General features: G+C 37.6%; 1 protein-coding gene across 1 annotated transcript in view; it reads right to left on the bottom strand.

The window, feature by feature from the left end:
* The window catches only part of sema5a (sema domain, seven thrombospondin repeats (type 1 and type 1-like), transmembrane domain (TM) and short cytoplasmic domain, (semaphorin) 5A), a 209,275-nt gene that overhangs the window by 39,640 nt on the left and 155,854 nt on the right, over positions 1-13,781 (bottom strand). The window contains exon 17 of the mRNA XM_026938143.3: positions 9,932-10,157. Within this exon, the coding sequence (XP_026793944.2) occupies positions 9,932-10,157 (226 nt within the window). The remainder of the gene's footprint in view (positions 1-9,931; positions 10,158-13,781) is intronic.

The following is a 13,781-nucleotide window of genomic DNA, read 5'->3' on the forward strand; positions in this document are numbered from 1 at the left end:
TTGTCAGGATATTGTGAGTTTAAACTAGGGAAGATTCAGAACTCTGGAAAGAAGCTGCAATACTAGATATAGTAGATGTCCTAAACTTATCACAGTAGTGGAAATATAAATTGATTGCTAGGTAGAAAATCTAGCCAATCAGGCAAGACCTGTTTAGTTTCTTTACATAGTGAGTGTAAAAAAAAAGGAATTGTGCATCTGTGAAGTTTCAACCTGCATTTATAATGAATATTTTCAGTGATATTCTATTACTAGCAAACAAAGCTTTACATATAGAGTCCTGACAAACATCATGCTGAGGGAACATGATGGGAGGAGAGACATACATGTAAAGAGAGGTACCCAAAGACATATTCTTTTTGATGTTAGTGGACAAAAGAGATTTAGGCAGAATCCTAGAGTCCTAAAAGGGGGTAAAAGCCCTGAGCAAAATGTAATCATAGACATCAAATTGCTTTTAAAAAAGACCTTGGACAGTGTCCAATAAAACTAAATATGTGATTAGTTATTGAGTGAAAGCGGGGAGCATGAAGGGAGGAAAGAGCAAGATCAGAAGTTTCCTGGAAAAATCACAGGCCAATTACTTACTGGAGCAGGAGTATGAAGAGAGGAGGGAAAGAAAAGACAGAATGAAAATAGAGTAGAGAGAGAGAGAGCTTGAAAGAGGATGACATGCACTTGACACTTGAACACATCACATTGCCTTCACATGTTCACTTAGTCACTGAGTGGTAGGTATGATCATGAAAAGAGGAGACAATAATGAGAGAGAGAGAGAGAGAAAGAGGTTGTCCACTTTAGAAAATGAAGCAGCACAGAATAACCTGTCTTTGTTCCTGAAAAATAAGGGTACCATTTTTACAGAAAAGAGTCAAATTATAGCTTCATGCCAACACCACCAATATCCAGCTCCATTAGGTCTAATACATGGTTAAAAAATATCAACCTGACAATGTTTTCACTCTTGACATTTAGGAAAAGTTGTGTAAAAAGCAAAAAAATCAGAGGCATCTGTTAAAAAAAAAAAAAAAGAAAAATACTGTTTGCCAGCATTTAACTGATGATCATCATTACAATGGAGAGACTTTAATAAATTAGTTATGGCAAGATGTCAATGAGTGATATTTCATTGCTATTATTATTAGATTTTCATCCACATTAATCTGCTTAATGTAGATGCATTAATTCTTTCCAAATTAGGGGAGGAAGCCAGCTGTCAAGAAGTCCCCCTCTCAGCGCGTGGCGTGTTTCCCAGTGTGGTGTATGCTGCTGATGCTTATTCCCTCTACGCTGTGTGCTTTTGTTCATGTTTAACCATGTGCCTTTGTTTTTGTTCTAGTCCTGTCTCTGCCCTTGTCCTGTCATTGGTCTGTCACCTGTGCGCCTGTTCTGAGTTTAGCCCTTGTTACAACGTCTATTTTGCATGTGTTGTTAAGTCTGAGCCTTGTTTTCCAGTGTCTTGTTTCATACTTCTGCAACTTCCTGGTTCTACAATCCTCGCCTGTTTCCCTGATTTATGAATATGGATTATTCTGTTTTGATGTTGCCTACTCGTGCTCTGACCCCAGCTACGAACTTTGAAAATTGGATGCTTGGATTACCCTAAATAAAACACATGCTAAGTTTTCACATGTGTCCTGGCTTAATGAACAGCATGTTACAACAGCAACTCATGACAGAAGAAACAGTAACGTTAACTGCTAGTCTTCATCACCAGACAGGCCACATAACACAAACAGTATACAGCATAATCTGGCTTGCTATCAGGTGATATACATCTATTTCAGTGACAACTACTTCTTTGTTTAACACCATCTGAAAAACAATACCTTATGTTATTGAATACATTATTTTATGTAAGGAATAAAACACAATGGTTTCATGATTTCATAGGAAAATAATCAATGACAGGGTGATTGAGCCCAGTGGTATACAGAGTTACAGTTACCACTCCAAAGTTGATTATTTTACAGTTAATCTATTCTTTATATAATGATATGTTGTACATTTTAAGCATTTTATAATAAATGTTATTGTTATATTTATTGTAATGTCTGTAAAACAGCCTCTCTTTTTTCTCTCTCTCTTGAAGTTAATAATACAAAAAAATGAAGCTAGTCATGTTATTGAGAAACCGAAAAACACAAAGTCCTCCATCTTGAAGATGCTACAGTGGCAGAAAACTTAAAGGAACAGTTTTAACTGTTACAAAGCTCTGACACTGGAGGCTTCTTCCAAAAATGTGTAAATGTCATATAAGGCACATTTAACGCACCTTCCATAAATGTCGTTTTAGAGAAAACCTTCCTGGTTTTATTTATTAAATAACACCATTTTTTACTCTGTTTATCATTAGTCATAGGTTATGCGAGGACTCTGCCATGCAAGTCCTCATATCATGGGAATGAGTTGTTACTATAGAAATGATAACATCTTAGAATAAGCGCATTATTATAGACCTGTGATATAGAAAATTAATCAACACCTTCAGACCAGATTAGAAAACTGAATGGTGCAGTAGTTAACTACTTTAGATTCACAAGGATTTATGTTGCTATTTAACAAAACAACACAATCAAAACAGCAAGATATTTTTATATAGATTAAAAAAAAGTAAGAGAAGGAAAAAAAACTGACTATGCATCTACATTTAAATCTCTTATTAGTGAGCGGATAGGTGATGTTCTGTATGTCTCAATCCTCATTTTGGGGACCTGTAATTGGTTAGACTTCCTGGTTAGCCAGAATGGCATCTGAGCCTTAAAAACAAGCATCCAGTCTCTAGAAGGGGAATTGAGTAGGCTGTAGTCCCTGTACAATTTGTTATTTTTCTCTTGGAGAGTGGTCAGTGAAAGAGTTTTCAGTGCATTTGATAAGTATAGTCTGCCCTGCCAATAATGATTTGGAAAGCACATTTCTGAACATGTTGGTATGACAGAGCTTGTGTCAGATTTTCATGCCATGCTGGACGGCTATGCTGTAGTGTGGTTTGAAGTGGTCACTCTTGCACTTCTCAGATGCCTCAGGAAATGTAGTTTGGTGTTAGTTTTTATGAAAATCCCACTGTATGTCAGGTTGTATCCTAGCTCTTTGACAGTATCACAAGATGTTCTCTGTTATCCGGACAGGTGAAGTGGCATAGGAGGAGGAGGTTTTCTCGTAAAATGTCACTGTCATGATACTACATTTAACTAGATTTAGTGGACTCAGATATCTAGGTTATCCAGAACATGGCATACATGGATGAGATTTAGATCGTCTGTAGTACTTCCAGCAATTTTAAAAATCTCAAGCAGCACCATTGATCAGACCCCCCAGTACTGTACATTGGGAAACACTCCTTTTGAGCTTTTCCGGTCCAAATAGCAGTCATGATAACCTACGTTCGTTCATTAATTCATTCATTCATTAAGAGATGTATCCCTGTCACAGTCAGTGGTGGCTTCTTCATAGGGGCAGGTGAGGCAGAGCCCTACCATAGGCTATGTCAGCATTCAACAAATTTTAATCATCATATAATCCTCATTCACAACTCATACATATTAAATACCTTTGAAATACTAATCACTTATTTTGCAGAATCAATAGGTTTTTTTTTTAAATGTAGCTATTTGACAGATATATGCAGACGTTCCAGTAATTTGCTCCCCTTTCTAGATGTTGCCCAATCTTGGGGCAGCATGCTCATACTCCATGGAGTTATTAATGCACCTAGTGGTCAAAGTGGGAACTGTAACAAGCGCTAACAGAGACCATTTGGGGCAAGAATCATACTGTCCAAAATCTATGGTTACAAATTGCTGCTGGTCACATTGGATCCAGAGCCAAGGAACACTAGAAAGATGAGAATACACCCTTGATGGGACGTCAGTGATAACATTCACACACTCGCAGGCTATTTAGCATAGCCAATCAACCTACTAACATGTTTTTGGGAGGTGGGAGGAAACAGGAGAACCCAGAGAAAACCCAAGTGGACACAGGGGAGCTCAGGATTGAACTGGGGACCCTGGAACTGTGAGGCAGCAATGCTACCTGCTGTGCCACAGTGATAGCCTAGTAGCTGCATCAGGCATTACATGGATAAAGTAAGGTCAAGTTTATGAAAAGCTTTTGAAAAATGAATGGTGCTGTTTGTATTAATAGTGAATGGAACTTCAGAGGATTTGTACTCACTAGTGCATAAGCAGATCTTCCAGGCCTGCTACCAAATAGAGCAGAGTCAAGATTGGGAGATATATCCTCTTTTTCACAGTTCACTGAAAACGCCTCTGCTATCTTACTAGGCTGGGGGGTTAGTGATACCGATCGCGATTGATCAACTGAGGTGGGTTGACATTTTGAAATAAGGCTGACATTTGCCTTTTTCTACTGTGGAGGATTAATCCCTTCTTGGAAAGATGTATTTAAGATGTCACGAAGCGTTTCGCTCAGTTCACAGTCCTTTAAAACTCTCTGAGGTATCCCATCAGGGTCAGGGGCTTGTTTTTGGTTTGAATCCTCCTCAGTTTCAAAGATTTCCCATGGTTGGATCAGAGAGAGGGTGTATGGACAAGGAAAACGGCAGACATTGATAACATTACATCATATTAAGAGATGTAATGATGGATATTATTTTTTGATTAATTAAGTCAGCCAAAAATTACTGCAAGCTTGCATATAAGCACTATAAGCATCATTTAAGGACTGAGTACATTAAATAATAATAATAATAATAATAATAATAATAATAATAATAATAATAATAATAATATTGAATTATGTTATGATGGCATATGTTATATATTGCAGCCTGAAAACTGGCAGAACTGCAAGTCTTTCTTCAAATTAATCAAAGCAGGAGTGTTTGATAATCAGTTTTGCCCTTCCCTAGATGTCACCTTGTCATTTTTTGCAAATCACAAACGTGGTGCTGTTCTATCAGACCTTTGAAGCGTTGATGCCCTTTTCTTTGACATTTTGCCTTCTAGGCTCATTTGAAGTCCAGCCTTTTATTTATTGCAGGTGAGTTTTTGCAGATAAGCGTTAGTAAATTGTTATTCCCAAAGAAATGAAAAAAAAAACAACTTATTGATACAGAAATCTAAACAGATCCTTCTTATTTTTTTCTGCCCCATTACTGTGGGGATAGAAAACTGTGAGGCTGTGACTCCTCCTTGGTGACTGAGAAGCACAGTGCCTTTCTTGTTGAGACTTGCGAGCATGGAGACCATGCTGTCTTCTTCAGAACTGACAAGTGCTGAAACCAAACCTCCTTTATTTGAACTCTTGTATATGGTGGCCACTGCTCTTTCATGGGAACTGATATGCACAGAGGCCACGATTTGAGGTATAAAGGCCATGTCTTTTCTACTGGGAGAGATAGGCAAAGTGGCCACACTTCTTTCAATGGGACTGACAAGCAGAGTGGCCACGCCTGCTTCACAGGAAATAAAAGCACAGAGGCCATACTTCTCCTACTGGGAGTGATAGGCAAAGTGGCCATGCTTCTTCTACTGGGACTGATAAGCAAAGTGGCCATGCTTCTTCTACTGGGAGTGATAGGCAAAGTGGCCATGCTTCTTCTACTGGGAGTGATAGGCAAAGTGGCCATGCTTCTTCTACTGGGAGTGATAAGCAACGTGGCCATGCTTCTTCTGCTCGGACTGATAGGCGCATTGGCCATGCCTCGTTTACTTGAACTCTCATATACATAGGCACAGAAGCCATGCCTAATTCACTGGGACAATTAAGCACAGAAGCTGCACCTTTTCACTGGGATTGACATAGACAGAGGCCACACCTCCATCACTTGGATTGACAGATGTAGAATCCATGCTCCTATTTTGTAATAATAAGTTTCATTAGGTTTGAAAAAGTTTTGAATGTGGCATTGTACTGTACTGATAATACTCCCTTTGTTATCTTATTATTATATTCATCTGTATTCCAGCTTGCAGTCTTTGTTTACTTACGGATTCAGATTGATGCAGAAGGCACTAGCAAGAATGCTCGCAAACAGTCCGTGCATTCCCGAGTTCATCGTCTTTCACAGACCCACTGATGGCTGACATACACACTTTTTGTGCTGAAATAATTATAAGATGACGCACAATATAAGTTAATTACTTGCCATGAGAGCTCACAGATCTATCATGGCTGGGCAAATGAGTGTAAAAAGGCCTCATCAGACACAGCTGGATGGTTAACAATGGATATGAGGAGAGATAATTGCTCAGATAAAGGAACCATTCCTGTGCTCAATATGTAGAACTGTATTCAGTAAGATTAGCTCTCCACATGACAATGCGGTAACTCTATTCTTTCCAGGTGATACCAGTGATTTTATTTCCATCAGCACAGCAGTGTTGATGTTTTTCCATCTCCCTTCACCCTGTGAATATATATTTTAAATTGCATGCAGTTCTTCAGTAATTGCAATCATGCAGACACGGGTTCTAAAATCTTTTGCGCCCAGGGATCCCTATAAAAAAATGTATTTTATGAACATAATTTAACTATTCAAATATTAGGCTCATTATTTAAATGATATGATATGATACAATAATATTTTATACCACAGTACTATTGAATTCTCAAATCTGATTGGTCAAAAGGTGTTGATTAGTCAGAAGGTGTCTATAATAGCAGCTCTGACTGTAGTGCTGGCTGAAATTCAAATCACTGGTTTATATTAATGCACTTGCTCTAATATGTCGTTATTTCTATAGTAACAACATTCACAGGGACTTATATGGTGAATAATCTAAGCCTAATAATAAATAGATCTAAATAATGTGGTGTTATTTAACAAATTAAAACACCTGATCACTGATATTTTGAATTTTTCTGTAAGGACATTTATGGAAGGAGTCTCCAGTGTCAGGGATTTATGAAAATCAGTAAAATTTTGTGCAAAGGGAAAGCCTTTAGGCTTTGTAATCATTGAGAAATTGCTGTAGTATAAGAGGAATAAAACATTTCAGCATACCCAGTCCTGTTTTATTCCTTACATGACTATTTACTGGAGCCATTTATCTGTTTATTCCTGACCTTTCCACTACCAGAACACATTTTTATTAAAACCGTTATTAGACTCATGTTGAAATTTATTTATTCATGTTGACATTATATTTATGGGCCTACTTGTTGTTAACTTTGATTAAATTCACATGAGAGACTAATAAATATAAGAACCCTATAATAAATATAATAACCTAACAAAACCACCGTAACAGAATGAAACACTAAAGGACCACCTGACTATACGTTACGAACCCTTAAGTGTCCTTGGACCCCACTATGAGAACCATGGGTATAGAACACAGTGTGATTTACTGTAATCTATAAACATCACTGTTTAAAAACTCTGTGAAGTGTGACCTCGAGAACTGCATCAGAAATTTGAAAGTAATGTAGATGAATATGTAGTTCCATTCTAAATACAGATTACAGCTGCTACTTTCAAGTAAATTTGAGATTATGTAGTTTAGCAATGATGTGCAAAGCGAATATATGACAATTTGAATATTTGACATCTGTTTTCAGAAGAGAAAAGCTTCAGTGCTGAATGAAAGAAGAAAAAGTGAGACACAAAACATGTGCTAGCTGATTGAATCTGGTGTACATTTGATCTTTTACTGAACTGTTCCTTTAATTCACTGCCGTCTGGATGCAAAGGTTTAATCACAGAGGAGACATTCGGATATTTTATTACAGACACCGTGCCGTCCCAGTAGGACTTATGACACCAGAGTCTTTGCTCTTTGGCCTATAAAAGTTCTGAAAATGGACAAGAGGGAAGAACAAAGGAATAGCTAAATGTGTGTGTGTGTGTGTGTGTATGTGTGTGTGCTCCACTTCATTGCTGTAATTGTGCTCTTGGTGGGTGGTTGATGAAGATTAGCTGCTGTAGTAAGGCACTAACAATCCCAACAATAACATCTGACGCCAAACATGTTTTGCTGAAGGCGGACTGCCTTTAATTGGCTTGTGTTGCATTCAACAAAACATTAATTGACATCTCGTTTATGAAGTGTTAGTAACAGCTTGTTTACAGATGTTGAGGGTAAAGTCCCACTGTATGTGATGTGCTCTGTGTGGGTGGGGTGTGTGTGTGTGTGTGTGTGAGAGAGAGAGAACAAATCTTAACAGTGGTTCTATATCAAAAGTATGCTCTATATATTTGTCATCTTTGTCTGCGCAGTAAAGAAACACTCCATTCATTTATATTGTAGATCATTATACAGGGAGGACAATGTGAGAAAAAAATCTAATGGATTGAGAGAAAGAAAGAGTGAGAAAAAGAAAATGACAGAGAGAGAGATAGCAGAGAGATCAACTGAATGATATTGGGGATATATAGTGAAAAAGATGGAGAAGAAGAGACAGCATGAGCGATATTAAAGAGAGAGAGCTGGATTGAATTGAAGAAGTGAGAAAGACAAAGGGTGTAAGGGAGAAAGAGCAGATGACCGAAAGAAAGAGAGAATGATCATGGAGATAAATGAGTAGAAATTGAGTGTTTGTTTTTACTACTTACTATACTAATGAAAATAAAATATTGTTTAGCATTTCTAAGCTGTTCAACAATCTGACTAATCATTAAATAGTTCAGCTCTCCAACAACAATAATTAAAAAGCCTATAAAACATAGGCTGTGATTTTATTCGATTTTAGACCACATCGCTGTTGAATTCCTGATTCTGGATGGTCAAAAGGTGTTGACTAAATTTTTATAACAGCAGCGCCCTGAGAGTAGATCCATTAATGCGCTCTTTATAATGCATCAATAGATTAATCATTGATATGAACTTTTCCGAGCTGAGATGTTAATATAGCATTTATGGACTCAATCTCCAGTGCTGGTGCTATTTAACAGTCAGAGATAAAGCTGTAACTTTAGCTGTTTTGTAACTTAAGCTGTTTTCCCACACAGACGAGTCTTCAGGATGGAAGGCTTTTTGCAGTTTCTTGGCAACATGACATTGTTCAAGGCTGATACAATATATGTTACATGTTTGTAGACATTCTACATCATTAAATGTAACTTTAAATGGATAAAAAGTTCAGTGTGTCGTTCTTTAATAAAGTAAAAAAAGCAATAAAGGTCAAACTGCTGTGGTATAAGAGAAATAAATTACTTCATTGGGTCTGCATCAAGCCATTCCACCACTGATTAGTTTCCTGTAATAACACACCACCGATTGTTTTATACCTTATATAGCCAATATTAGGTTTATAATACATCCATGTCTCAAACATACTTTCTTCAGGAATAGTTTTCCAAAACATGTATACAGTTGTGCCTAAAATGCGCACCAGAACATATCGGCCTTAACTGTCTTTAAAATGACTGTAGCACAAGGGGAGCCTATCGTCATGAAAAACGTAGCAACTGGGCTACGTTTGATGGGGGTACTGAGAGGCTGGCTGCATGTAGCTCTAGTTCAAAATACAACTGGAGGCTTATTTGAGGTAAAATGGTACCAATTCTAGATGGAATTCAAAGGAAGATCCCTGTCATCTTAAAAGGACTGGTTTTGCTCTGTACCACAACATCAACTCTTAAAATTCTCTATGGTTGTTATTATTTTTAATCAATGTATTAGAAAACCTATATATTACATACTGGTGGAAACATGGGTCATTTCTTATAGAGGATTACTGGTTCCCTGAAAGGGGTAACGGAATGGTACCAGCTGTGGTACTATACATCAATGGAAAATCAATAGCAGGGGAGAGCAAGCGAGAGAGTGAAAGAGAATGACATTATTCACTTCAACACATCATGCTGCCTTCACGATAGCGGACAAAAACGATGAAGCATCTCACCCTACAGCCACCGCACACACACTCTATCACCGAGAGAGGCAGACAGCAGTGAGATAAGATCACTATAACAGAGGAGAATATATATAATGGTCTAACAGAAGGATGAATGAGAGCTTACCATCGGTGGAGCAGCCGGTGGAGCCATCACTGGAGCAATAGCGCATCTCAATCCTCTGCCTCCCAACCTCGAGCATGTTCGGCTCGGCCACTCGCGCCCTACACGTGTAGCGAAATCTCTGCTCATAATGGCCTCCATTATCCGAGATGTTCACAGGGGTCCAAGGTGTCCATGGTGTTGTTTTCTTCAGATCAGGACAGGGAAGAGTATTACACGACTGGTACTCCTGTAAAAGAAAAAAAAAAAAATCTGTCAAACGCAATATCATGGTTTTGACTGGCCTATGTTAACACTTCATTTTGTTTTTTAATATTTGCAACTAAGACGTCAGAGGAAAAATCCACCCTGGACAACTTGCATATTAATCTTTATAATCAATGTGTGGTCCTTACTGTTGCCCAAGATTTATTTTGTAATGAAATTATGGGTTGACTTTTTTAGTTTAAAGTTCTGTCATCGACACGCTGGCCTAAAACACCCACAATGCCGTTTGACTGCCTGCTGATACTGGTGCCAGTGGAATTTAGCTCTTGCTTCATCTTTACCTAAAGAGAACAATGCAGCAGCACTTTAATCTGTTTAGCTCTCACTTTCGCATCTGTATACTCTGCTTAAACATATCAGCTTCCAAAACTTCAATTTCATGCTAATACTGCTGCCGATGCCATTGTGCTCCCCATCTCGTAGACCGCTAACTAGCTGAACCAAGTCTCTGCTGTAACTTGTGATGTATAGCTGCATTGCATTCTGGAACTTCGTGTCCAACGTTAGCTGTTTCCACTGCTTCTATATTGGATTTCTCATTAATCTGAAAGGGTTCATGGGAAATGAAGCTCATACATACAGTTTAAACAAAGACTCAAAGCCACCAAGCAACAATAAGGTAAAAAAAAAAGAACCATTCCATTTAAAAGCTCTCATTATAAACCAAACAAACTCTTGTATGACAGATGAGCTCGCCATTTAAGTGTTCACATTTAATTTCATCTTTGTAACCTTGGTAATACTAGTTAACCTGAGAAATAAAAATACTGACAGTGCATGTACATTTATGTGACCTGTGAATAGCATCAATTTACGACCCTGGTAACAAAGCAAATTTAGGGAAAACAAATCAAATTATAGACGACTGGTTCAAAGTAGATGATCTGTTTTCCATATACTTGATTTGGCTTATGAGGATCTGGTTGATTCCAGGATGGCACATACACTGATGTATTGCACTGATGTATTGTAGCTAGCAACACTGGCAAACGTAGCATCTGTTGTGGTTTTATTTATCTATCTTGCTAACGTTAGAGAGTGCTGCTAGCTATCTATAGTTTTTACTGTTGCTAATGCAATATTTACACTAATGTAGCATTACCTGTGAACTGTCTGGTAAAATAATAATAATGAAAAAAAAAAAATAAAAAAAATATATATATATATATATATATATATATATATATATATATATATATATATATATATATATATATATATATATATATATAAAGATATAAAATTCAAAGCTGGTCTACTGGGCAATATCTTTAGACCAGACACACACACACACACACACACACACACATATATGTGTGTGTGTGTGTGTGTGTGTGTGTGTGTCCAGTCTAAAGATATTGCCCAGTAGACCAGCTCTGAATTTTATTTGCAATCTTATTTTCAGCTGTAAAGAGAAGAAAGGTTCCACAAATAAAATGTGTGGCATGACAAATCAAACACGTGATGCCATAATGACGTTAAAGTCCAAAGCAGATCAAAAGGGGAAACAGACCTCAACCTGTGCTATCCATTTTATAGAAATGTACAAATCCATTATCTATAAAGATTTGCTGACTACAATGCCTTTTGTGTCATGTTCTAATAAAATGCTTTCCAAAGGTGGAGTACTGAGCTGCGGTCATTTTCCGTCCATTTATTTATTTCTGCTGTGTAGGCTCTGAGTGGCTGCCAGCCCTTGCCACAAAAAAAAGATAAAAGTCATCTGTGTTCATCCATCAACCTGTCAAAAGGAGTGTGCTGTCCTCTCCTCAAAAAAGGAAGAGGAAGAGAAGCTCAAGGTTAAAGGCCCTGCGCAAATTTATGTTGAATTACAGTTAAGGAGAAATAATGTTTTTTTCCCCCACACTGTTTTCAAGCCTTCTATCTCTGTAATCATCACTGCTCTTAAAGGAAAATTATATTTCACCCAAAAATCATATTTTCCCCTCATGTTAGTGTGCTTTGGTGAAATGTGTGCCTCTGAAGTAGGATTTGATGTAAAAATGGACCCCATACATCACAGAGCATAGAACTGCATGGAAACAGTTCAGTGACATGGCATTACTGGGTCACTGGATAAACCAACAGAACAGTCAGACTAAAATAAGATACAGCACCTAGGCTCAACAGGACACAGAATAAGACAACAAAATTAGTTTCAGAAGATAGGACTAAGGTTTAGGGTTGTAAATGTTGTGTTTCACAAATTTTTGGTAAATCTCAGAAGTTAAAAAATCATGACTTTTTTCACACAATAACTATTTACAGCTATTTCTAAACACACACAAAAAAACCCCAATGACAAATGAGACATGTTTTTGGGGAAGAGGGAGGAAACCTGAGTACCCAGAAGAAACCCAAACAGAAACATTCTTGCTAAAAATGATGAGGAAAAAATTTGGGATTTTCCTTTAATGTATATTTTTTTGCTTTAATATGTAATATTTAACATATATAAGAGCATGGCACTAATGATGTAAATTAGCTTCTCTGGTGAATTTCACTGTGTCATTTCAAATACAAATATAAAAAAAACTCAGTGAAGAAGACCAAAGTAACAGATACACACATTTGTTGTGAACACTTAAGAAGGCAGATGATGGGTCTTACTGACCAAAGTGTTATTGTGCTTGTGAAGATGTTGGGTAATGGGAAGTGTTGATTCACAGCTTGAAAGCCAAAAGTGTTTACACATGGACTTTGCCAATAATTAGAGCCTTTTAATCAAAACCACATGGTGTGTCTGTAAAATGAACAAGCCCTAACTAGGACGCAAGCTGTTCATCTTCTTTTATAATGATGAATGCACAACAAAGCGTCACTAAAATGCTAACATTTTAATTTCAGTGCCTGAAAGAGTTTCATTAGATGAAATCTCATTAAGGAAAATTAAGACAAATTGTTAGCAAGAAGCTAGCTGGCTATCATTAGTGAGACTATTGTCTAGACGACTAGATGTTTAGACACTATTGTGTGTGAAAATCATGAAATAGTCAAACTAGCCTATTCGGAACCATGCCACAGTCAAAGTCACTAAGATCACATTGAAGCTCTTGGTCTGTAACTTCTGATTGGATAATTGCACAAAAGAGTGTGTGTACAAGTGTTCCTATTAAAGTGGCCAGTGAGTGTGCTTGTTTAACTTGTAGATTTGTAGTAATCCTCATACACCGATCAGTCATAACCTTAAAACCACTGACAGGTGAAGTGAATAACATTGATTATCTCGTTACAATGGCACCTGTCAAGGGGTGGGATACATTAGGCAGCAAGTGATAAGTCAGTTCTTCAAGTCGATGTGTTGGAAGCAGGAAAAATGGGTCAGAGCATCTCCAAAACTGCAGGTCTTGTGGGGGTGTTCCTGGTATACAATGTATAGTAGCTACCAAAAGTGGTCCAAGGAAGGACAACCGGTGAACCGGCGACAGGGTCATGGGCGCCCAAGACTCATTGATGCATGTGGGGAGTGAAGGCTAGCCCATCCAAATCCACAGAAGAGCTACTGTAGCACAAAATGCTGAAAAAGTTAATGCTGTCTATGATAGAAAGGTGTCAGAACACACAGTGCACTGTGGCTTGTTGTCTA

This window comes from Pangasianodon hypophthalmus, chromosome 22 (genome assembly GCF_027358585.1).
Source record: "Pangasianodon hypophthalmus isolate fPanHyp1 chromosome 22, fPanHyp1.pri, whole genome shotgun sequence".
NCBI classification, from domain to species: domain Eukaryota; kingdom Metazoa; phylum Chordata; class Actinopteri; order Siluriformes; family Pangasiidae; genus Pangasianodon; species Pangasianodon hypophthalmus.